Source organism: Mus pahari, chromosome 1 (genome assembly GCF_900095145.1).
Source record: "Mus pahari chromosome 1, PAHARI_EIJ_v1.1, whole genome shotgun sequence".
In the NCBI taxonomy this organism is placed as follows: domain Eukaryota; kingdom Metazoa; phylum Chordata; class Mammalia; order Rodentia; family Muridae; genus Mus; species Mus pahari.
The window spans coordinates 85,450,807-85,477,384 of NC_034590.1; the positions used below are offsets into that span (position 1 = coordinate 85,450,807).

At 39.0% G+C, this 26,578-nt stretch overlaps 1 protein-coding gene across 13 annotated transcripts in view; it reads right to left on the minus strand.

Annotated features, from left to right (window-relative positions):
- Sox6 (SRY-box transcription factor 6) overlaps nucleotides 1–26,578 on the minus strand; it is a 550,047-nt gene that overhangs the window by 213,623 nt on the left and 309,846 nt on the right. For 12 of the 13 annotated variants that reach the window (XM_029537970.1, XM_029537945.1, XM_029537995.1 and 9 more), the window contains one exon: nucleotides 16,050–16,139. The exons of the other annotated variant lie outside the window; for it this stretch is intronic. In XM_029537970.1, the coding sequence (XP_029393830.1) occupies nucleotides 16,050–16,139 (90 nt within the window). The remainder of the gene's footprint in view (nucleotides 1–16,049; nucleotides 16,140–26,578) is intronic. 13 annotated transcript variants of the gene reach the window in all.

Consider the following 26,578-nt stretch of genomic DNA (forward strand, 5'->3'; position numbering starts at 1 on the left):
TGCATTGCACAGACATATATCTTCACAGAGAGATATCTGTGATCAAACCCATAAAATAAACACTCCTGCCTGAGTGGTAGGAAATATGAAATCATATAAACCCCCAAATAAGCACTGTATGGGGATTTGTGGGTTCACTGAAACTCTACAAACACAGTCCTTCTTGAAAAACAGAAGAATGGGTGACAGGAATTCTAAGGATCCCGTCTGGGCTCAGAATCTTCTGTTCAATAGGAAAAGTTTTGCTCTGGTTGGCAAGAGGGCTCAACTGATTAGGGTGTTTGCCATCCAGCCTGACCTCCCAAGTTCAACCCCACAGACCCACATGGTGGAAACATAGAACTGACTCCCATAAGTTGTCCTCTGTCCTGCACAAGGGCACCAAGGCAAGTGCCCACACATACACACCTCCTGTTTTCTCCATGAAATGGAACACAGTAATGCAAAATGCCTCCTCAGAGTGCTTCCTTCTGTTTTACTTTCTACTCTGAAAAGGGATGGTGTTAATTCCTCTACTTTTCATTGGAGCTCATCAGTTACTTCTTATAGTATGTCAGATGAGAGTCTGTAGAGAATGCTCCTGGCGGTCACAAAGATCTCTTTCCCTGTTTCCTGACAACCACACTGAATTTACACAGAGACCTGGCACAAGCAACAAGCCTTTGGGTAGAATACAATCCTACATCCACCTAGAAGGGTAGCCTAAAGCCTGTTAGCCCCAGCAGAAAGATACACAGTGCACACTGAGGGCTAGACAACAGGCACCATGCTTCCAGGCTAAGGCTCATTGGCACAAACTGTGCCTGGAAAAAATCAAAGGGCTCTTTTCATTAAGCAGTAGAAAAGAAATCCAGGGTTCTTGGTGTATCCAAAAGCCCGTGTTTAAGCAAAACCACAGCATGGCTATGCCCATTTTGTTTTCTTTAGCGTTCTTAATAAACTTCTATTTACTCTCTCTCGTGATGTTACCAACTTAAACTTTGGCTCTCGGTAGGTTGCCTGTGTTCAGCCCTACAGACATGTGTAAAGCACTCTTTGTGAGCCAGGGCCGAGGATCAGAACAGTAGAGGTGGCCTCGCTGACTGTGTCCAGATAAAACAAGATACTTCAGAAACAAGCACAGAAACTGAAAGTTGCTATGAACTAAAGTCAAAGTAGTAAAAACCTATTTGTCCACAAGATAGCCAAAGGTATGCCTTGATGCACCCCCAAACTAACATGTAAGTCATCATCTCTCTTTAAGACTTGATGAGCCAGGACTGAAAATGGTCTCAGTTAATAACAACCTGCAGGCTTCTTTTATAATCTCTCTCCTTCGGTAACCACACTGCTTCTAACAAACCTTAAAATGAGTCTACTCCCAACAGAAAATGGAGAATTCTCTCCAATCATCTCAGCTTCTGACTGGATTTGGAAAATATAGTCAAAGCCGGGAGCCATGTGCATGCACGTGTGGATTTGGTTCCTTCCCACTCCTGCCCTAATTCTTGTGGCTTGGACTTCCTCCAGAAGCTCCGCCTTACTCTGTGGTTTGTATTTGAGATCCCTTCTCCTGATTCATTGCATTCTCCTGATTGACAAACAGATTTAGATATGAAAACAAACAGTTACCTGCCTGTAATTGGTTTCTAACAGCTGTGCTGCTGTAATGCTTTTAAAACCACAGTGAAGTTGCCACCGAGATCTGCTTCTTGTTCCGTTCAGAAGGGGAGGGGTAGGGTTGTTTTTTGTTTTTGTTTTTGTTTTTTTTTCTTGTATTCTGCCACTTAGGCATCATGACTGTTGACCAAGATAATCAGTAACTTTGAGATGTCTATAATCTATTTAGTTTAAAAGCTGAAATATATGTTTAATTTTATATCTCACAAATTGAATTTAAGTGAACAAACACTGGATTTTAGTTTTCTAGATTGGTGGGCCTTCTGATCAGATGCTGAATAATGTTCAAGAGAAAAAGAGTCACCTGCTGTGATATGCACCACTTTACTGACAGATGAAAAGATTATCTGATAACAGTTTGCCCCATAACACCGATGCCTTTCACAAAGCACATCAGACTAGTTACACGTACTACTTACATACTAACAACAATTGTAATTCCCTCTGAACTTCAGAGTAAGAGATGGGGCTTACCATTTTAAAATTCCTGTGGAAATCAAATGTATTTTAAGTATCACCTTTGATTATTTAATCAGACAACTTGCATTTTGCCCTGGCTAATTTTGAAGGCTGATAATATTTTACTCATAAAAATAATTGTGCACCTGTTGTGACAAGAATCTGGTTAAACAAATGTGAACAGGAATGAAACTCTTTGCTTTAACTGCAAGAACACAAATCTCTTGTTATTACGTCAAGAAACCCATTTTTAAAGGCATGGATGGATCTCATTTAGATCCAATCTCTTCTATGGAGAGATATTTAAGAATACCATAAAGGCACACAGAACAAATAGCTGCGAGAAAACACTGGCTGAGCTACTGAGCCAATACCTGTGGAATCCCACCTCCGCATCAAACCCTGCCTTCATCTATCTGCCTCACTTCCTCTCCTGGCCATACCATCTAAATGATGTTGAGCTATTTCTGTGAAACAAGTCCTTTCCTTCCAGCTTATGATCAAAGGAGAAATAAAGTGTGGGTCAGCGGGAACTCTGTTCCTCTGGCCCCTTTCTTATTCTCAGACCCTTTCAGCAGTAGAGGTCTTTTTCAGTACCCAAATTCTCTGCGCTTTAAAAGTCTGGAAATCGCGAAGAGAGTCAGACACGGGCCTTTTCTCTGCAGTTTCAGTCATTTTGAACGGATTTCCTAAGAGCTAGCAACTTGTGCTGGACTATTTAGTCCATTTCTGGGTGTAATCAATGCCAAAGTGCTGAAAAGAGGCTCGAGGGAAAATAATTTCTCTAAAGTTAAAGTAGCTAAAATGTGCACTCAGTCCTAGTGTCTCCCACTGACCCGGCAGGCAGGTGGTGTGGCTGACGGTCTACCCTCTTGAAGGTGGTATTCAAAAAAGGGTTTTATTTTATGTTACTAAACTTGGAAACTGTATTCTTTACAGTGTAGTCTCTATGCTAATTTCATCTTGGTTAATGCAACAGATGTTTTCCACCAGAGTTCAGAAAGTCAGTGGATTTTTAAAAGTGACCTAAATTCTCCAGAGCTTTATTTTTCAATAGTTTAATGTAGACATTTGAATTGAAGGGGAATCACAAACAAATAATTGCATCAAATTTCCCCAATGCATTAACTATGCACTCAGTGGTAATTACCAACACTGGTAACAAATTTAAAATATACAGAATAACATATAAGTTATGTTCACTTCATAGGCTTTTTCCATAAAAACAGCATTTGGATAAAAATTCCATGCCTAGTTTGTTTTTGCTTTGCTTTTTCAATCCAGAAAAACGATCTAAATTCTAGGACTGTGGGAGGTTCTTTCTGGGATGTAACTATGACCCTGAGAGTGTGTTCAAGAGCCGACTCTAAAGGAAGGGAACACCTCTGTGGTAAACTGCACCTCTGTGCTAAGCACAGAGCATTGGTGGGATCCAACAGACACAAGACTGGGAGCACCCTACAAATCTCTCTTCCAAGAATTACTTATGGATAAATATCTCCACCAATGTATATTCTAAATCTTATAATTTATTCAAATGAAAGGTTCTGAGGTGAGACACAGAAAATGAATGTTAGTATATTTTAAAATGTTTTTCTCTAGTTTGCATTTACTAAAATCTCTGTATGGGTGCTAAGGTAAATGTATACATAGTAAATTTTATCTACCACAGTTATTTTCAAGACAAATTAAGCCAAGTCAGGAGAAGTGGCTTACAACAATAATCTCAGCACTCAGGAGTCTAAGGCAGGGCAGTTGCCATGAGTTCTAGGCTAGCCTGAGCTACCGAGTAATATTTTGTCCCAACAAACAAGAACAACAACAACAACAACAAAAAAAAAAACACACGAAGTACCTTATATCAACTATGTGTCAGCAATATTAAATGTGAACATCCCATTTTAACAAAAAGAACAAAAATTACATGGGAAATCACTTAAGTTTTTTAATAAGACATTTTGACCTTGCTTAAACACAACTGTTTAATAATCCTACAAAAGGCTTGGGAGGTCCTTAATAACTAACCTGTAATTGTAACAAGATGGAAATGAAGCTGGGTTAATATTGCCAGGTCTAACTTATTTGAAATTAATTAACTTTAATTAGCAATAACTTGATTTTGGGTTGCACAAACATTAACAACATACTCTGCATTGTAAACATAACAGATGTGTATGGTATTGTCAGTTTCTTAGCCTGTGAGGTCTCCCTCTCAGGCTTACACATGCTGGCTCATTTTCTATAAGATCACTGGTGATTCAAGAGGTCTTCTTCCTGTCGCCATGGAAACCAACCAGAAACTTCCTTTCTGTATAATTTACTGAATGAATGAATGAATATGTACTCTTACCTCTGCTTCTGTCACTATTAAATGTTTTAGCCATTCTAGCCCACTTGAAGCCAGCCACTCATTCTTACCATGAGAAACTAAGCTGCAAGTCTCTCAGTGGCTGACGGCACCTCTGTGGACTCAAGACCCAGGCTGAGTCAGACTTGGGTTGGTGTCTTGGAAGGTGTTTCACACTCGAGTTTTCTCTTTTATGGAGATGGGAAAATAAGGCTGAATTTGCCATCCAACAGTGTTGTAAAAATCACCATGCCAGCCTCCAAGAGCAGCTTCTTTCAGTAAGCACCACACCACATACAGATCCCTCTTTTTACAACATCCCCATCACTGAGCCTTACTAACTACAGGCATGTATTAAAGTATGGGTAGATTTATGCATGTTAATGGCTATGTTCATTTATAGGTTTGTATATTAATATGAAATTTTTAAAAATGTTTCTGTTCAAAGAATATTACCTACTGTGGTAGAGAACTTGACCCCACCCCACCCCACCCCCATCAGCCTACATCTGACACACATCATTAAAAACTCCAGTTTTCACTAATCCCACCAGGAGAACGACAGAGGTCCCGCTAGCCACCATTTCCTGGTAAGCAATCTGAGGGGCTTCCAGGAAATTGCTAATGACCTCCATTTGACTGAAAATCTAGGCTGCAATTAGTAAAGTTTTTCTTCTCCATACTGGTTGGGATGTTTATTTCCATTACAGCAATCAGGAAGGAAAAGGTAAGATGTGTTGTTTTCATGTTATATCAAAATGTATCCCTTATAATTTTGCTATATCACTGATGGACTAATGCATATTAATGTAATCATAATTGCATAAGAATACTTCAGTTCCTTTTACTTCTACCCAAGTTTGTCTCCTTTCTGACTCTGGTACATAGCTCTTGCTAAAATTAGCCTTTTAAAAATGGAATCACTGGGAATATTTTATAATTGGAGACTATTTTTATATTTAAGAATCTTTCATAATTAAAACTTTTGAAATCAGTTATGATTTTGAAGTTTTATGTTTTAATTATAATAATTAGCTACAAGAAAGAAGTTTCCGATTCTTATTCAGTGTATTTAAAATATGATTATGTGGTCAATGCAGTAACAACAAAGAACAATTTTAGCCAGTGTTATATTTATAAGCAGAACCTGTTATTAAACTTTAGTATTTTCTTTTATATAAACATTGATTTTGCTAATTAGATTCAGCTGATCTTACCCCAACATATCGATTTCTTTTAATCCTGACAGTTAACAATGAGTCTAATGTATCATAATACTTTAGACCTTAATCATATAGTAGGAATTTTTGCTGGTAGCTTTTGTTATAATTTTAATTAAGAAGACCTTGTGTCTCCAACCTCTGGGGGGGGGGCGTTTAATTGCTTGCATGTATATCACACAGACTTCAAAAGAAGCAAAAGCTGTTTATAGCAGAGAGGACAAAGGAGAGCTCTGAGATGTCTACACTCATGCAAAGCGGTGTAATTAGAAACTGTGGGTGCTGCTGGGTCCAAATGCCTGGATGTGTTCAGAGGGGCTGCTTCATGCATTTGCTGCTGGCTAAAGGAATCCAGGAGTTCTCCCGTAATTACTCGCTATTGATTACAAGACATCCAAAAGACTATATGAAATTGGCTAAACATGTTATTTGGAACCAAATATTAAGTTTCTACCTTAGTAATTTACCATGTGGTTTAGAGCAGAAGCTTTCTGGACTTATCTGGAGAAAAACAAGTTGGATTGTGTAACAGGAAAAAAACCCTCCAGCTCTAGTTTTTTTGAGTGTCTGTGATTCTCAATGTGATTCTGAAGTTCTGCTCTATAGGAACATGTACAAAAGGCACTGGCTGTCAATCAACTGCATCATTTCATAAAAGAAGGAGGTAAGAAGACAATGTCCCTGAATTCACAACTCAGAGCATTAAAAAATATTCAACTTAGAAGTTTAAAATACATTAAATCTAAAGAAACACTGGCACACTGTTATTTGAACACATTTTTAAAAGTCACCAAATGAATGAACTTGGTTGATTTTATTGATAAAGTAGGAAAAGATTCACCCATAGACATTTCTGTTCTGTTTGGGACTTTTAGAATTTATTTATTTTTACGTGTATGGTATACACGTAAAAATAAATAAATAGATAAATAAATAGTAAAAAAATGAATACATATATATACACATATATACCATATCCATGCCTGGTGTCTGCAGAGGCCTGAAAAGGACATTAGGTGTCCTGGAACTGGAGTTACAGGCAGTTGTAAGCCAACATCTGTATGCTGGAAATTGAACCTGAGTTCTCTGCAAGAGCACAAAGTGCTCTTAATCCACTAGCCTTATCTCCAAGATCTGTTTCTGGATTTTTTGAAGTCTCTCCAAAGGAAGAAGAAATTACCACAAATTTATGAGTAGAAATTCAAGAAAATCTCATTTATAAACAAATATTCAAGGTATATAATCATAGTTCCTGCTCAGACAGTTAAGTACTGTAATTGCTTAAAGCAGAAAACAGTGGGCACCATGCCTTCTAGAACAGAGCATTCAGGGGAGAGGGACGCCAGGTGGGGAGCAAGCACCTGCACTGTGGGTTAGGACCTTTTGAGACTAAACCAAGTAGGAGTCCCTGGGCATGGAAGTCAGCAATTGGTACAGAACACTGATTCTGCAGGAACTGGAAGATCCATTCTGATCTGGAGATAACAACCCTGCCTAAGCTACTTCTAGAACATCCTGCCCTATTTGATCTTTAGGACCCATCATGCCCTGAAATTAACCATGACTCTCTACATGCCTGTCCTTTCCTCTGAGGCTTCCTGCTGGCAATCAAAGCTGAGATGAAACCAGGCACTCAGAAACATTTCACAAAAGTGTTAGAGCGAAGGTCCTTCTTGGCTCCTGCTGTGTTTTCTTGTGTGCTCTCTCATTGGTTTTAGAGACCGGACAGAGTCTCACCATGTAGTCCAGGCTCACCTTGAACTCACGATGGAATCCAAGCTGGCCTCAAACCTAAAATCCTCCTGCCTCAGCCTCCGGAGTTCTAGGACTACAGGCCTGACCTCCATACCCAGCTTAAGTTGATGTTGTCACTTTTGTATTTGCCATAAGCACATATAGTTCCTGCCTTTAAATCTTCTAGAAAGAACCATAGGGAAGAAAAAGTGCAGCACCTCTGCACCTCAGTGCACATGATAAGAACCAATGTTGATGAAGGCCAAACCAGATCCTCAGACACTGTGCATGATATTACTTCAGTAATAGCTCTGAAAAACACTGGAACTGTTTGCAGAAATTCCCCCTGGAAAATGTAGTCTCAGTCATTTTTCCATCATGAAAAAAACAAACAAGCAACCTTTGTTTTTCTAAGCTGTAAGGAGGCTACACCTCAAGGGCATCTATCCTATACCTAAATGTAGATAGCAAAACACATAAGCCTTAATGACACTAGAAAGGAGTCATTCACTTCCTCTTCTCCTTCACCACACACTGTCTTTGCATGTCTCTTGTTATCTGGGTGTTTGACAAACACAAGCACAGTTTGTACTAACTTAGACAACCAACAGCACTGTTTACCTGGCACAGTGCCCAAGGAGGCGCCTTCACACCAAGCAGGAGATGCCAGCCACCACATCCAGGGAAAGATGTGTGAAGGAGGCTCAAAACCTTTCCTATAAAGTGAAGATGCCGAGCCTCTGCGTAGCAATAAGACACAGATCCTCATGTTGCAGGCATGGCTCAGGGACACGACTGTATTCAGAAATGAGTCAAACCACAGCTATCCCAGAATCCACACACACTCAGCAGAACTTGAACCCCACCATGTGTCAGTCTTGTACTCTGTCTCCTTGTCACTTGTCTCTACGCCTCTCTCAGACATTTAAGTACAGATGGCAACAAGTACTGTATAGTGTGGCCTGTGTCCTGCCTCATGATCAAAAGTAGAAATGTAAAACTACTGTGTGTGCTGCAGGGGAGGCCAGGAGCCAAGTCCAGCTTCTCTAACAGGGTTAAGGCTTCGGAGAACTTAAAACCACTCCACTGTATCAAGCAGAGATGTCTGAGACCTCTGCAGCTTTGTGCAACACTTTCAACAGCTAATTTTCTGTTTTGTCTTACTCATTTGTAAGAATAGGTATAATTTCTTATTCGTTTAATATCATAAAATATTTTAGATTCGTTTTTATTTTCTGTTTGTTTGGTTCATGTGATGTTTTAAGACAGAGGCTCACAATGAAGCCCTGGCAGGCCTGGAAACTTGTACCCCAGGCTAGTTGCAAGTTCATAGAGACTCATTTGCCTCTGCCTAGGATCTAAAGAGAGCCACCACACCTAGACGATTTTGTCTTGTCTTGTCTTGTTTTATTTTGCTTGTTGGTTTTTTGTTTGTTTGTTTGTTTGTTGTTGTTTTTGCTGTCCTGGCTCTCCTGGAATTCACTGTAGAGACCAGGCTGGCCTCTAACAGAGATCTCCCTGTCTTTGCCTTCCTTCTAAGTGCTGAGATTAAAGGCATGAACTATCACACCTGACTTCGACTTATTTATTTATTTATTTATTTATTGATTGATTGATTCCTTTATTTATTTATGAGATAGGATAACTAGTCTGAAACTCACCATACGGTCCAGGCTAGATCTCATGGAAATCCTTCTGCCTCAGTCTCATGAGCCAGTCAGTGCTCACAGTTTTAGGTATTTTTATATTCTATTTTGTGGACAGTAAAGAATCTCACATTCTTACCATGTTCCCTTTGATGTGCTATATTTCAGGTACCCTCTGCTAATATACACAATTCAACTCTATTAGATACTATGACTTCATGAGGTGATGTTTTGTGTTTTTAAGAACAAGTTCCCTGTTATCTCAGCTCCCTAAAACAGCACAAAACAGACAGTGCCAGGTCAATCCCTCCTGCTTGTCTCTAACTACTCTTCATAACAAATGTTTGGGCTCTTCACCATGAGATTGCTGCTCTTAATCTCCTGCAAGTCACCGTTACCACATGCTAACCTCAAGTAATTTGACCGCAGGAAAAGGAGACCTGAAGAAATATGGCTGTACATGGTACTGTAGGGTTTTCCCTTGGTGTAGTTAAAGGATGCTAAGAGATACTTTAGGTACCACACTGAGAAAAACAGAACTCTTTGAGGTGATGTTCCTATTTTGGCTGCAACCAGCCATTCAGAATGTAGTGTAATATAAATATATTGCTATGTGCCTTAAATATAAACAATAAAAACAGTGGCTGGAGAGATGGCTCAGTGGTTTTAAGAACACTTGCTGCTCTTCCAGATGTGCTGTTTGTTTCCCAGTACCTACATCTACCTACTCCCAACCAACTGTAACTCCAACTCAAGGGAATCTGACACCATAAGCTTTCTTGGGCAACTGTGTTTCTATGCTCATATCCACACTCAGGCACATGCATACATATTATGTAAAATAATGAAATAAGTCCTAGAAAGATGGGTCAGCAGTAAAGAGCACTGGCTGCTCTTCTAAAAGAACCAAATTCAATTCCCAGCCCCCGGGATGACAGTTCACGATAGCCTGTATTTCTATTTCCAGGGAATCTGACACCTTCATATAGGTATACATGGAGGGAGAACAACAATGAACAATCAATCAATCAATAAATGCTTTTAAAATAATAAAATATACCTTTAAACAAGCAATAAAAATACTAGACAAGACACAGACTCATTGACAACTTTGACCCATTGTCGCACAAACTTTTCCAGTAGTTTGGCTGCTATCCATGGGTTTTAGCAGCTTCACTGTGCTTCATTTGAACAGTATTACATGAAGCAAAGTTTTTAAAGTGAGAGCTTTAAAAATCATTGTATTCTAATTGTATAGGAACATTAAGGTCTCTGGATTGAAGACTCATCTTTCAGTCTTCTCTTAAACATTCTATGGCCCCACTTTTTTTCCACTATATATTTCTAGAATATTCCACTAAGATTGATGATGGCTATTTCCTCCTTATAGTAACTTTGTTACACTACATGACTTTAAAATGAAATATAAACTTATGGAAAATATATCAACATAAATTAGTTAGTGAATGATGTAATTATTAAATCATCATAAAATGACAAAAATTCTAAAACAACACAGAGTTACATAATGCTATATCTAGAAACATACTAATAACCAAGTGCCTTTAATATTAAGTTTAAAAGTTTTAAATGGAGCATTTAATGTGGAAAGTTAGAGTACATTAAAAACAAACAAACAAAAAGTAGGAAGCAAATCAAGACTAAAGAAACAGTACCAACAAAGGCAAGATGATTATTTGATTGGCATGCTAAAAATGGGCAGCATCAACACATAACTCCTAAAATTGCATCTTTAGGGTAAATGGCTAAATAGTAGAAAAGCTGTTGCCAAGATAAGTGAAAGACAGGAGGGAAAAACAAATTTGCAAAAGTAAGATTTAGATTATAACAGAAAATACACAGACGCTTGAAATGCTGAGTACTACAGGCTAAATCAACAATAACATCGGAACAATCTCACAGACTATATGATTTCAAAAAAAGCATTTTATGAAAACAATGACCTACCTTAAAAAGTAAAAAATGATTTTATGCTCTTGTGTTTTCAGAATATATTGCTCAGAATTTCAAGAAATTATATATATATATATATATATATATATATATATATATTATATGCATACATAAATATTTTCTACTTTTATTACATAATCTAGAAAGGAAAGGCCAGTTCTACTTTGAATTCTAGAAGTTATAATAGATAGATAGATAGATAGATAGATAGATAGATAGATACATACATACATACATACATATATACATACATACATACAGATGATAGAGATAGAGATAGAGATAGAGATAGAGATAGAGATAGAGATAGAGACTATTGTGGATGCCAACAAGAGCTTGCTGACAGGAGCCTGATAAAGCTGTCTCCTGAAAGGCTCTGCCAATGCCTGACAAATACAGAAGTGGATGCTCACAGCCATCCATCAGGTGGAGCACAGGGTCCCCAATGAAGGAGCGAGAGAAAGTATCCAAGGAGCTGAAGGGGTTTGCAGCCCTATAGGAGAAACAACAATATGAACTAACCAGTACCCCCCAGAGCTCCCTGGGACTAAACCACCAACCAAAGAGTACATATGGTGGGAATCATGGCTCTAGATGTATATGCAGCAGAGGATGGCCTAGTCGGTCAATAATGGGAGGAGAAACCCTTGGTCCTGTGAAGGTTCTATGCCCCAGTATAGGGGAATGCCAGGGCCAGGAATCAGGAGTGGGTGGGTTGGTGAGCAGGGGGAGGGGGGAGGGGATAGGAGGTTTTCGAATGGGAAACTAGGAAAAGGGATAACATTTGAAATGTAAATAAAGAAAATATCTAATCAAAAAGAATTGAAAATAAATTACAAATAAATACAAATCAATCCAATTTGTCCACCCTGTAGGACATTCAAAGACGACTATCCCACAATTAACCTGGGTTTATTTCATAGCGAATTCAGATCACCCAAACCAGCAAGGTGCACCACAAACACAACACAGTTCCTTAGAGCCGTCTAAGGTGCTAGAGCTAAAACTATATTTTTAATGATAAAGAACTATATTTTCAATGACAAACTGTATTTTAATGATAAAATAACTGGCATAGGCATGGTGGTATGTGCCAGAGGAAGCAAGGATTCAGAGTCATTCTTGGTTATAACAGCCAAGCCAGTCTGGGGTGCATGAGATGGTATTTTAAAAAGTTGCTTATATCAGTACAAAGTGTAAAATACTAAAACCAACACTATAAATTAAAAATGATGCCAACAATTCTGCTCCTGTCTCTATTGCTTTATACTGCTCTTAGCAATCTAGGTGATACGTTGTGGTGTATGAAACAAAGGCTGTTCAGCTGCAGCATGGTTAGACCCAGGAATCTCAATAAAAATCCACGTGGAGATGGGGGGGTGGTGGGGAGGAGGTATGGGATGCTGAACAGTCGGAGTGTTAATTGGGGGAGGGGGATAAAATATGGAGTGTAAAAAATAAATTAATAGAAAAACAAATAAGCAACAAAAAAATGCCAAAAATTTGATACATAAAAATTTTAAAAGGTTAATTATACAGCGAATCAGTAAAAATTATTTACAAAACTTAGTATAATCTCTAAATACAGTAACAGAAGAAAAATAATATTGAAGGATAAGGAAACGTGCAGAATTAAAACCAAAATGTTCCTGAGGGACATACAAGAATTGGTTAAGGAAATGGAGATAGCTCAGTGCTTAAGAGCATGACAGTAGGGGATCTGAGTTCTGTTCCCAGCACCCTCAGGATGGTTCACAACTGTTTTTAACTCCAGTTACAGGGGATCTAGTGACCTCTCCTGGCCTTGGTCGCTACTGCATGCACATACATTCAATCAATACACACACACACACACACACACACACACAAACACACACGAACTAATTAATCTTCAAAGAAAAATTGAATAAATTGTTCCCAATAAAAATCTATGACTTTATAAAGATGTCTGTTCATCTAATAGTTTTATATAAATGCAATTTTAAAACATTTTTAATTGTAACACACTGATATAAAACAATCCAAGATAAACTTTTTAAAGTGTGAAAATAGCTTTGATAAAACTTATGATAAATATGAAATATTATGAATTTATTACTAAGGTACTAGTAAAAATTAAATAAATGGTTTCAAATGTATAATAAAGTGTAAGAAAAGATACTATTCCAAGTGAAGCATGATCACAGCATTCAGTCACAATGGATAATGTTATTTAAAAAAACACTATAACTTTAGTTGACATTATACATCTAAATATATTCAGGAGTTAAGGAAGAGGGAGAGAAGAAAAGGTTAAATGTTTCAACATAGAACCAACTAATTGGGAGAAAATAAAGCAGAATAGTATCAATCTCAAGAGTGGGAGACATCTACCCAAACAAATCTCAACAGAGTCAAACATTTAAAGGGGAAAAAAGGCAGGCATGTATGTGCCAGGATATGACACTATTAAATATACCCAAGAGGTCTCAAGTTCTGACAGCCGGCAAGCATGGGACAAGTCCTTTAGAGGGAAATGGGCAGTTTGGTGTTGAGTAAAATGGCTTGGTTGACACAAGGCAACCTCACCTTATGCTGCTGATAATGATTTTTAAAAACTATCCAAAAAAACCTGCAGGAAGTAGAAGGAGCAGCTCAGAAGTGGGGAGACACTAACTTTATACAAAACTCAGGATATAGATGAAAGGTAAACAGAAAGCCTGTGCCACGAGATTTATGCAGAATTAAAGAATACTTTTATTTTTATTGTGTATTGTATGCTATTTCTTACAAATAGATATGTATGAATTTTGGAATCAGGAGAAAATAGGAGCCACTGACACACAATGCTTAAGATTGTAGCTACTGAAAATCCACAACAAATCCTTAAAGGGTAGATCACCTATACACCCTCAGAGAAATGCCCTGAGCACAGGAATGCAGTTGGCCAAGTCACTTAGGACAAAAAGAGTGTGTTCTCTCAGCATCGGTTAAACCAAATTATTTGAATTACCACTTTACTAAGGTTTTTAATGTCTAATTAGTGTATGATTGATATATTTTCTATATGTGATGTTTGTGGTGACAAAATGCTAAAATGTATTAAAAGGAAAATGTAGAACAAGTTAAACAGAAAATTCAGAAACAATCTTATCATTTATGTCTATAAATTCAGAATAACTCACCACTAGAAACTACAGGCCTCCAGAGAAGTAGCATAGAAAAGCTTGATTCTGTATGTTTCACTTTTGAGAATTACACATTTTGAGCATCTGAAACTTTTGCTTATTTTTGAATTTTTAAACTCATAATTAGAATTAAATATAAATAAAATTGAAAGGTATGAGAGGAAAGACACCCTGAAGTGTATAAAAAGCCAAAGTGTGTTAGCATGGAGATAATAAAATGTTAGCTTCCATGCTGTGGGAGAAAGCAAGACCCCCGTCACTCATGTTGGCAAACGCTTGCCTTTGCATAAGCCATTTCTGTCCTCACTGTTATAAAACCAATGGCTCTGGAAAGAGAAGAAAACACAAAATGACGTGTGAAGTCACACAGCCGTGTTATTGCAGCTGGATGGAGAATATGTCATAATGACTTTTCTTTCTACCCACCAGTTATGTTGAGATTCTGTTTTTTCCAAAATAGCAAATGGTCTTTATGAGTACAAAGCAGAAGCAGTAAAATTGAAAATAATATTCCATTTCCACTTGATTTTGACACTGTGTTAGTTAATGGAATGAGTTATTAATTACTCTTTGGGAAGAGCAACTGTTCTCTGCATTAAGTTGACTGGAACAAGAGCTCTATCAACTTCCTACAATAAATTAAAAATAGCATTTTCATGAAGTATCTGCTACCAAATGGTTGTCTTAACTGAGCTATATGACCCAAAAATGTTTGATAAATCCAGAGATCTAATGTGATCAAGTCCCTGAAGTGTTCCTTCAAAAAGAGGATTGGAGTTTGTGAGCAATGACTGATGGCATTTATGGGGGCTCCAGCTTCCTCTTGAGACAGAGAAGTATAAGAACTTCTCCTCCAGAAAAGTGTCCACACAAGAGCCGGACTAGTCCAGATGCAGACATTTTGCTCACAGGTTAGCAATGCTGACATACACTGTACTCCTTCCTTCATTTCTCAATATTTAGAAGGATGACTTACAGGCAGGGGGTGAATCTATGAGGCTTCCTAGCGCATTGTCTGGTTCCTGTCTAGTTCTGTTCCCAGAACCACAAAAATAAGTAAATTAGAAAACAAAGACACTTTGGGATTCCAAGGGCAGGAAATGCTAAATCCCAGAACTCTCTTTGCTATGAATCAATTCCCAGTCCTGTAGGCATATTAACAGTAACCGTCACTATAACCCACACTCCCCCAGATTCTCTCAGTGCCAAGTGATACCGTTGCAAGATCTTTACTTGTGTAAACTCCCTCTCTCTCTCTCCCCCTCCCCCCCTCAGAATATAAAGTAGATGCCCATATCACCTCCATGGAGACAGAGATGTAGGATAACTCCGTGTTTAGCCAAAACTACTCAAGCATAAAGTGATATAGGCAGGATGGGAAGCAAGGTAAATAGGTCCCCAAAATTACCCATAAGACGTGATGCAGGGCGTATTCTATCTGCTTTTGGGGGGATTTTATAGAGAGACAATTTGCAGGGGGAAAAAAAGAAATCACACAACTTCAATCTATAAACTGTGCTAGTACTATGATTCTAAGAGAAAAAAAAAAACATTATTTTAAACTGTTTATTGTTTGACAAAAATTCCTCTCCATCATCTTTGTCAAGTAGACCCACAAGTTAGTTTGTACACTGACATTGGGGGCAGCAGATGTCCATAGAGCACACTTTATAGAGAAGACATTCAGGGATGTGTCACATCCACTCTTCCATGGGAAGAAGAGTAGATTTCTTTACCCTTTAGTAATTTAGAAATGAGAATTTAGGATCCTGGCACAAAGACCAGCAGCTGCATGAGGTATGTGAACCAATACCTGAACACATTGGATACTTTTATATTTTACCTTTGATTTCTCCAAGAAGTTCACTCGTATTTAGTCTTTCCATTTTTTCCTTCCAATCTTTTGAAAGTAGTTTTTCCATGCAGGAGGAATCTATTAAAATACAAAAGCAAGTATTAAAGATGTGTGCTATGGACCCATAGGACAAGCTGCCTGAGCAACTGGCTCCTTGGAAAACAAACAGACGCTGTTTCCACTGCTGTTGTTTTAATTCCGCCATCACTCTATAATAAAACCCTGTGGCTAAGGTAAACTATTGCCCCAGGATGATAGTGTTCCCTAATCCATGCTTAGCAGCCTAATTCTAGCAATATTAATCAATGTTTATCATTTATCAGACTAGTAAGACAGAACAAAGGCTCTTCTCTGTGGCTTTAAATTTAGATGATATGTCTTTTAGTCCAGGCATTTTTTTTAAAGGTTAAGTAAAATTTATATGCTGTGCAAGGAACAATGATAAATTGTTAGGAGAGAAGAAGCCAACTGACCTGTAACTACTAGCACATAAAAAAGAAATTCTACTTTGAAAAACCAAAAATCAGGCAAGTAAATAAAATTAAGATGCTCTTTGCACCCTCATGGCGAAATCTTCTAAAACTTTTATACAAAAACTAATATATATGTTCGTTAAAGAAAGGAGCTGTTTAAATACTGTCCACCTTCTGCACTTTAAAATAATGCTCTAGATTACAGGGAGTAAGCACATATGTATTTATAAAGATTCATGATATCACAGAAGTCCAAATATGAGAACACCTCTGCTAGCAATCTCTTTTCTTCTGGGTGTGTTGTTTTCTTCTCAGGACAGATGAATTCACAAGCAAGCCTCCTGCTTACCACTGTCTGTGTGTACCTTTCCAAGGCTCAGCTCTTAACAAATAGGCCATGCTTCCAGGGAATGCAGATTTTAAAACTCCCATTAAACTTTAGCATTCCAAGTGTCAAAATTCTGATAACTTTCTTTTCAAATTATATTTAAAATGGTTCCTCCAGTTCCAAATGCTTTTTCTCCCCCATATCAGCACCTATCTTTTGAGTATTTTCTCTTTCAGGATTTTCCCCCTTTAGCTTCCAAATCTGCCTTGAATTTTTCAGATTGACAGTTAGGTCAAGATGGCTTTAAAGGGCTTTAGAGGCTAGATAAGCTTTAGAAAAGGCAGTGATCCTTGCTTAAGAGATGAGAAGACCTTCACATGATTAGAAAGTATTTTCTGAAAACAATTAACATTTGTTTGTGACGAGATCAATCAATCAGGGAATGGATGGAATCCAGATCTAGTGCCATGAAAGGACTGATGCTGACACAGGGCCATGTCCTGTCTTCAGAGAAGGGCTATCAAGTGAGAGCCCCCACCCCTCCCTGCCTTCTCTCCACATCACATCAAAAATGCTGCATGTGGTTTGTTCAGTACCTGTATTTTTTCTACAAGGAGTTTACGGAGCCAAAGAGCGAATCTTCAAAGGCATGCATGCCAGACCTTACTGTTTCTCCAATCAGACCAAGATGGCTATAACATTAGATAACAGTGAGACAGATCAATAAAGAGTCTTGAATTTTACACTCTACTAGGGCTTGCTACATTTTCACTCATCGTTGTAGGTTTTGTCATTGCACTAAACTGATGCTCACTAGCACAGATGCAGGAATTCCAATAGTCTGGTTAAGTTAGAGTTAAGATGCTATACCCATCAGACAAAACCCCAGTATAACAAGGATGGTAACAAAGTCAAGTCAAGTTCACACTCGATGTAAAGCATGTCTATAATTTCTATAAATAGATTCAAAATACCCCAGAGGTCCCAGGAGAGAACGCTGAAGCTCCATGGGAGCGAAGACAGCTCTACAACAACAGAGATGGATACTCAGACACAAACCCAGCAGGCTTCCCAGGAAAGCTATACATTTATAGGATCCAAAGCATGTGACATTCTACTAAAACATCCATCCTTGCTAACACAGAGACCCAACTACACCAGCTCCTGCTTAAGTAGAAAAAGCTGAAGGAAAAGATAAAACAGGCTTTGTGTGTCTACATTAATAGACAGGAAGATATTTAATAACAACCACAGATAATATTTATCTGAGGGCACTAATAAATAGTCACTACATACAACTTCATCATCCTTTGATCTTAATTCTAGGGCTTGAAATTAATAGTGTCTCTTGGCTGCTCATCCGACTGCCAGACCTTCAAGAACCATGTTGGTACTGTAAGGTAAAGCAAGTGAGATGAATGTGAAGGGCCAGGAGCTGGTTGTCACCCAGCCACTCTGTCCTGGGGGGCTCTCTGATCAGAGATGAGGAAACATATAACAGGTCCAAAGTTACATATGAAAAGTTTATTGTCAAAGGTCCCAGTCCCACGGACCGTACTAATGCAATCAGTATCTGGGTAGGGATGCAGGTTAAATGTGAGGCTCCCTTTCCATTCTACAGCAGCCTTCCAGCACATCAGCAGCAGGCAGCTGGTCAGGGCAGACTTTATCCCGTTGTGATTTAGCACAACTTCAGAGATCAAAGAGGGAAAACTACATAAATGAGACCTTACACTCCACACAGAAAGTGTCTTCAATACAACAGTCACAGGGATTCTACATGGGGACAAAAACAAACGTCCCCAAATAGTTTAGGGCTCTATCATGGATCAAATGAGTTTTATCTGATTAATCTGAAAACAAATCTCTGTCATGGAACAAATATGTTTTATTTGATTAACCTGAAAACAACTCTCCACTCAAGGAGATAGTGACAGTAAATTTTATTATCTAAGTTCGGCCGTTCAAACTTCTGTGACTGAGCTATCTGCAGCTACACAATCCAATGACTCTTCAAGACTGAAAGGATAATAATACTATGTATGGTACACAGTAGCCCCATAAGTAAACACATTAAAAACAGGTATAACTTACAGTGCTCTGACATTGTGTAGCATCTCACCAGAGGCTAGCCCATCCTACCCAACACTTACTCACTGAAACCCAGGACCTCAGATTATTTTGCCTATTAATTTATGAATGATGGAAATCTGATTTTAGCTATTCTGCATTTGAAGCAAAGATGTAGAGATTCCACATCTCTAGACTACTACTGGGTTATATAGCAGTTGCTCGGTTGGTTGGGGGAGGGTGAGTTTGGGTATTTTGTTTGTTTGCTTGCTTATTTTTTTCAAATTTAAGTTTTTATCTTCCAGGAAACATATTCTAAACTGTTGCTAACAAAAGAAAGATACAATTCAGGGCTTATTTTTTTTTTTTAAATATACTGTAAAACAGATTGCAAACTATGGTCCTGCTTCTTAGAAAGTGAGGCTTTGGGCTGAGTAAAAGATGTGACTCACCATGGTGTGCTAATGTACTGACTAATAACAAACTATGGAATAGCAAGGGGGTTAATCTGTGCACTGATATTTTAGGAAAGGTTTTTCAATTACTCTCTCTCTCTCTCTCTCTCTCTCTCTCTCTCTCTNTATATATATATATATATATATATATACACACACACACACACACACACTCACACACACACACACTCACACACACACACTCACACACACACACACGCATATGGCTTCAGGAGTACTATGATAAAGGTTTATCTTCTGTGTCAGAGAGTAAATAAATCATAATTAAAGCCAAGGAAGAAGACAGAATAATGGGACTGTTTCCACGTACTTGAAACAGTTTATCTGTGAGTAAACATTTGTTACTCCTTTCATTTCCATGCGACACTGAAAATCAGAGTGCTAGAATATCACAAACATGAGACAGAAAATAGCTTTCAAATATTCTAGGGAAGAAGCAAATGCTTCAGTCCCTGTGTACACATTAGAAGAAATGTGTGCTTTAGTGATACAGTTGTACACGCATTCCTTCGTTTTACCATCAGAATCACCTATTTCAAATGCAATCACTTTTCTCTGTATTCCCAAACCCCAATACTTATCTGAAGTGTCAAATGACTTTAGTTTCCAGTCAAACCTGACACTACGTTTCCTTGCCCCTTGGCGGCCCCAAGCGCTTTCACTGGGGACATTCAGATGCAGTCATCAGCTACTGTACATCTTTCCACACAGTGGCAAGCGCTCCACAATACAAGGGATAAAATTGGAGCTTGGAGAGCTTGAAGAGCACTCTTAAATTTTAATTAAAACCCTCCAAGCTCACTAAAAATAATTAGACACTAAAATGTGCCAGTTTTATTTTGAAGTCACTATAACATACAAAGCAATGCTCCATGATGACTGTCCTTCACACACACACACACACACACACACACACACACACACACACACAATGAAACAACTGACTTTCCAAATAAGAACAAGGGGTATAAATAGAGTCTGTTTTCAAGCAAGCTCTTCATGCAGGGAGCTGACAGAAAAGCCCACAGAGTGTGTTTTTGAGACGGAACCAAACAAACCTAGAAATAACTTCTCTAACCCAGTGTGCAGATCGCCAGCAACTCCACAGAAAATCCAGTTTGGAAAGTACAGTGCACACTATATCACTGAGCTTTTCTGATTTGAAAGCCAAACCTTTAACCTCTTAAATGTTTCTGCTATCTTAAACTATCTCATACAATGCTATCCTATTTTTAGGCACAGTAGAGAAAGCATGCCTTTCCCATACAGCAGGGCAGTGGTATAAACATCAACACAGATGCTCTGCCAGGAAGGACTGGACTTGTCAAGCACTTGATCATTAAGGAATGCACCAACTGTTTGGGATAATCTCGTGCCAGCCCCCTTGTGCTCCACACTCCCCTGTGGGAGTGGCCAACCTTGGCCTACTCCTTCGTCTTCATTTTCCTCCTCCACAGCATACCCTCCATCCAAAAAGAGAAGAAAGGCAAGTATGCCTAGCAATGAGAAAGCAGGCTCACTTCCCCAAACAGACCAAAACTTTAAAACAATTAACCCTCCCCTCTTCTTTCAGATAAATTGCTAAGTATAAAATGCAATCTGTTCCCTTTGTTTACTCAATAAGAACAATTTGTAAATGACTCAAGGATAAAATTCAGAAAATGTTGTGCTAAATTAGAACCATTATAAACATGCTAATGACTCAATACTCGAGTAAAACACGCATGATCGGTGTGAAGGGAGAGATTTCGTTTCTGTAAAATTCTGTTGTGCTGCCTTAAAATGATTTGGTCATTAAATCAGATATAGTCCTTCCAGGAAAAATGTTAATTCCACAGCCACTTTACTGAACAATATGCTGTGAGGGAGGGAGTGTGTTTGCAGGAGGCACCATGTGTGGGAAGAAACCAAGGTGTCGGAAATGTTGTTAGGACAATTAGATGCAAGACTCTGGGATATTCATAAGGAAACAGAGGCTGCACACCTAAACCCTGCCAGGCTCACACGCAAGCATCTTCGTGTTGGGGGCAATCTTTTCCCCAGGTACTATTTTTACCTAGCTGAGTTTCTCTAAAGCACCTCTGACGACCGGCACTGAGCATACATTCATAAAAGTCACACTGCTCTATATGAGCGGGCAAAAGCCATCTACCTCTCTCATCTGGCCAAGGCTCCTAACACATAAAACGTGAGTTTGGGGATCATTCCCAACCCAGTTCCTCTCAATGGTCATCACAGCATTGCCACTGTAGGGTCAACACAGGAAAGGAAGGACATCCTACAGGTGACTGCAGGGCTCACAGCCTGGTGCTGGAGCTGTAACAGCCATTTCAGAATGAGTTAGAAAGGAGTGAGGATGAGGAAGCTCTGGCATCACTGACTTCAAACAGATGGGGACCACTTGACTGTGCTTCAGTGCTTGCTTTCCCAGAGACTTTAAATCACTGTCTAACCATCAGTGCTATGGCCTGTACAACGCTGCAGCCAGCAGTGGGAAAGGGGTGCTTTTATACTCACTAACAGGAGCTTCAGATATAGACACAAACATTCACTCTTTGGACAGGGTTCCAAGAATGCAGGCTACCTCAGGAAAAGTCAGTGGTGTCCAGCAGCCCAGTCTCCTACACATGGTGCTTGGCTAGTGTTTCCGACCCTCCAGTTTGCTTTTTCCATCTCATTTAAACTGAAAGTTTTCCTTTCTTATATACCATCCACTAAGCAACCAGTACAAAGCTCTTTCAAAAATGCCTCAAACTCAACAGGTCATTTCTTCCAAGACAGGTTTCATTTTCCTGAGGGAGAGCCGCATGTGCAGCCTGAGGCCTTAGTTCTCACTGCCGCCGCTTGCACAGGAGGCCTCAGACGCTGCACTGTCTGAGTGTGATAGAAATGTCTGTCAGAGACTCCATTGCTGGTGGGACTGCAAGTGGTACAACCACTCTGGAAATCAGTTTGGCAGTTCCTCAGAAAATTGGACCTATTACTTCTACCAGAAGATCCAGATCCAGCAATACCACCCCTGGGCATATACCCAGAAGATGCTCCAACATGTAATAAGGACATATGTTCCACTATGTTCATAGCAGCCTTATATATAATAGCCAGAAGCTGGAAAGAACCCAGATGTCCCTCAACAGAGGAATGGATACAGAAAATGTGGTACATTTACACAATAGAGTACTATACAGCTATTAAAAACAATGAATTTATGAAATTCTTAGACAAATGGATGAATCTGGAGGATATCATCCTAAGTGAAGTACCCCAATCACAAAAGAACACACATGATATGCACTTACTGATAAGTGGATATTAGCCCAGAAGTTCAGAATCCTTCTTAGAAGGGGGAACAAAATACCCATGGAAGGAGTTACAGAGACAAAGTTTGGAGCAGATCAAACTGAAGGAATGACCATCCAGAGAGTGCCCCACTTGGGGATTCATCCCATAAACAACCACCAAAACTAGACACTATGGCAGATGCCAACAAGAGCCTACTGACAGGAGCCTGATATAGCTGTCTCCTGCAAGGCTCTGCCAGTACCTGGCAAATACAGAAGTGGATGCTCACAATCATCCATTGGACAGAGCACAGGGTCCCCAGTGAAGGAGCTAGAGAAAGTACCTAAGGAGCTGAAGGGTTTTGAAGCCCCATAGGAGGAACATCAATATGTACTAACCAGTATCCCCAGAGCTCCTTGGAACTAAACCACCAATCAAAAAATAAATAAATAAATAAATAAATAAACAAAAAAAAACAAAAAAGCAAAACCACATGGTGGAACTTGTTTTTCTAGCTGTATATATAGCAGAGGATGGCCTAGTCAGTCATCAATGGGAGGAGAGGCCTTTGGTCCTGTGAAGGTTCTATGCCCCAGTGTAGGGGAATGCCTGGGCCAGGAATGGGAGTGGGAGGGTTGGGGAGCAGGGGGGAGCGGGGAGGGGATAGGGGATTTTCGGAGGGGAAACCAGGAAAGGGGAGAACATTTGAAATGTAAATGAAGAAAATATCTAATAGAAGTCAACATTGTTACAATACTAAAAAACAAAAACAAAAACAAAAAAACCTGGAGGTAGCCATATTGCTAAAATATATCCTACCAATGACATTTCCACTTTCGTTACCGCTGATCCTGTTGAATATAGTTATCAACTATTTGTTTTACTATGTCATATTCATATGTACCTGGTTTTAAAAAATAATATTAGATTATTGATACAATTTAATTATTTTTGTGTATCTAGTGTGTTCTATTTGCTTATTTCTTTTGTATTTTTAAACAGGATCTTCCATATTCCAGGCTGGCTTAGCCTAGAACTCCCTATGTAGACCAAACTAACCCTCAGTGCTGTATATAAAGTGCCAGGAATCTCACTGAGGGCCTTATACCTGTTAGACAAGTACTCTACCAACTGAGTTACAGCCCCAGAACCCTATATTCGTTTTTCTGAGAAATCATTTTTAATTCTATGATTCTGGGCATACATGTATCCCTGCGTTTGGGGGACTCCATGTAGAAGCCCAAAGTAAACATCAGATGTGTTCCTCCACTGATCTCCACATATTTAAGACAGTGTCTCTCACTGAACTGAGAGCTCACAGTACCGATGAAATGGTTGGCCAGTGAGTCCCAGGTTGTCTCTCTCTCCCTGGCATTTGTATCCTGCTCTGTGTGGTCTTTCACATGGGTTCTGGAGATCAAACTGAGGTCCTCAGCCACTGAGCTCTCTCTCCAGCACTCTGAATGCTACTGCTATCTTGTGCATCCCACCTGTTCATCCAAGCACAACCACTGCAGGAATTGCCAACTGCAGACTCTGTTCTCTGCTTTCTGCTGCCCCTCCTGATCACACAAAGAATTTTGATTCGTCAAAATGCTCTGCCTGGACTATTAAAAGCCTCGCTCATGCTCAGGTCAGAAGAAAAAAGTGTGTGGAACTGGGATTACTGTGGATAACACAGACAGACCCTGATTGTCCTATGAGAAAATACACATAGAAGTGAGGAGCAGAGAGCATGATGTCTTACATCATATTATACTCTCAAATGTAAAAGTCAAATGAAATTTTCAGCCTTGGTGAGATAAGTCAGTATGTTGTATTTACTTCAGTGTCTGCAGGTTGGAGCTTTAAAACTACCTAAACAAGCCAGGTGATAGTAGCACGCTTTTAATCCCAGGATTCAGGAATCAGAGACAGGTGAATCTCTATGAGTTTGAGTCCAGCCTGGTCTACAGAGCAAGTTCCAGGATAATCAAGGTTACACAGAGAAACCCTGACTCAAAAAGCAAAAACTAACAAAAATCTAAACAACATGAAAGCTGTCACAGAAGAATATGATATATATGTAGGTGTGTTTAGTTCGAAGAGTGTGGTATACATGAAAGAATATGAGATACATGTCAATGTGTTATGTTCAAAGTTTGAATCACATGGAAACCAACACTGGATTGCAACATGCAGGTAGGGTGTAAGCCTTGAAATGGGTTTCTGACTTGAAAAACATGCAAAGGTCTTAAACAGCAATGCTGACCACAGCTAGTCCTCTATAGAACTCAGTATTTGTGAACTTGATGCCACCCACTGAAAACACAGCAGAAACAAAGTCAAAGCAGAAGCTCAGTGCAACAACAGTATGGGTGGAGACATATCTCATATTGGAGCGTAACAGACTTCCAGGTTCTAAGCTTCATACAAACAACTTCCTGCTGAACCGTTATCAAGTTAAAATGTAAAATAAGGTTAGCAGATGACACCCCTCCTTTGTTCTATTTCATTATGCATTGGCAACTCATGAAAGGGCAACACAATAGAAGGCTGTGCTGTCCAGTAGATTTCAGGGGCCATCATTAGTGGCCCTAATGGTAGTCCTATCTAGATCTCCTAGTTTTGCTATATTTAGATGTTTTCAAAAACTGTTCCATTCCCTTCTGCGTGCCTAGTGCTTTCTCGACCATTCCTGCTTGATATCTTCCTGACCACAATGCCTCCCTCTTATACACACACACTTGCACACACACACACACACACACACACACACACACACTTGCACATGCACGCATGCGTGCACATACACACCACCTACTGGTCTACATTGCCTACACTGATTGACTACTTCAAATATCAAAGTTCATTCTCTAGATAGAAAAATAATACTTGCCACATTTTTGTTATCTCATTAATCTTCTGGTCACTTTTTAACTCTGAGCTTTAAAATTCCTGTCTCTATTACTACTACTATTTATCAGTTCTCAGCATTATATAGATGAATACATGGCTAAGTTCACTCCATTTAACATAACATTAAGTTGCTTAAGGGCAAGAAATGCCTGTAACACCACTTGGTATTCCTCCATAAGTGATTAACTCCAAACTCTGAAAATTCCTTGAAGTAGTAAAAATTTATTCTTACTGAACACCAAGTAATGACAAAAATAGTTTTAGTGACATTTGCATTATTTGTCTTTTTCTTGGTGAGTTTTTATATATCTACATGTTTATATTAACTGATACCATATATTATATCTATACACTTTAAATCTCTAAATATGTCAAGTCTGTCAGAATATACATCACAAACATTTTTCCTTCTCTCTGATGCACTAACTTACACTGGAAGGTGCCTCTTGATGAGCTGCAGGTTTTATTTTGGTATTACACAATGATTAACCTTTTCCTTTCTGACTAGTATTTCTAAGACCTATGAAGTGTTGTCTACACTGAGATCAGAAGCAACCAACAGTGATACTTAGATGTGACACCGACAGCCATGACCAGAATGGCATGATACCCTAAAGGCACAGTAGCTGCATGCCTTCCATGGCAGTAACCAACAGCTCTGTAATTAAATTTAAGACGTGCTCAATAAAAAGGATACTATACCTGGTACTGGAAAACTAGCCAGCTACCCAGGGCTAATGAAGCCATGGGTCTTGGAGGAGAACCCACAACACCATGTTACTAAACCAGTATACTCCCTAACTAGATGATAAATATTGGCCCTTATACCCACAGATAAGTGGAGTCCTCACCTCTCATCAAGGAAACTTTTCTTTGCGACAGAGAACATTACAGAAAACTCCAACCAATCAAAATGCAGAGTTCTGGAGCCCAGTCCTAGTGAATATTTCTACAAAACAATTTCCATCCTATGTCTCAGGGAACATTGCA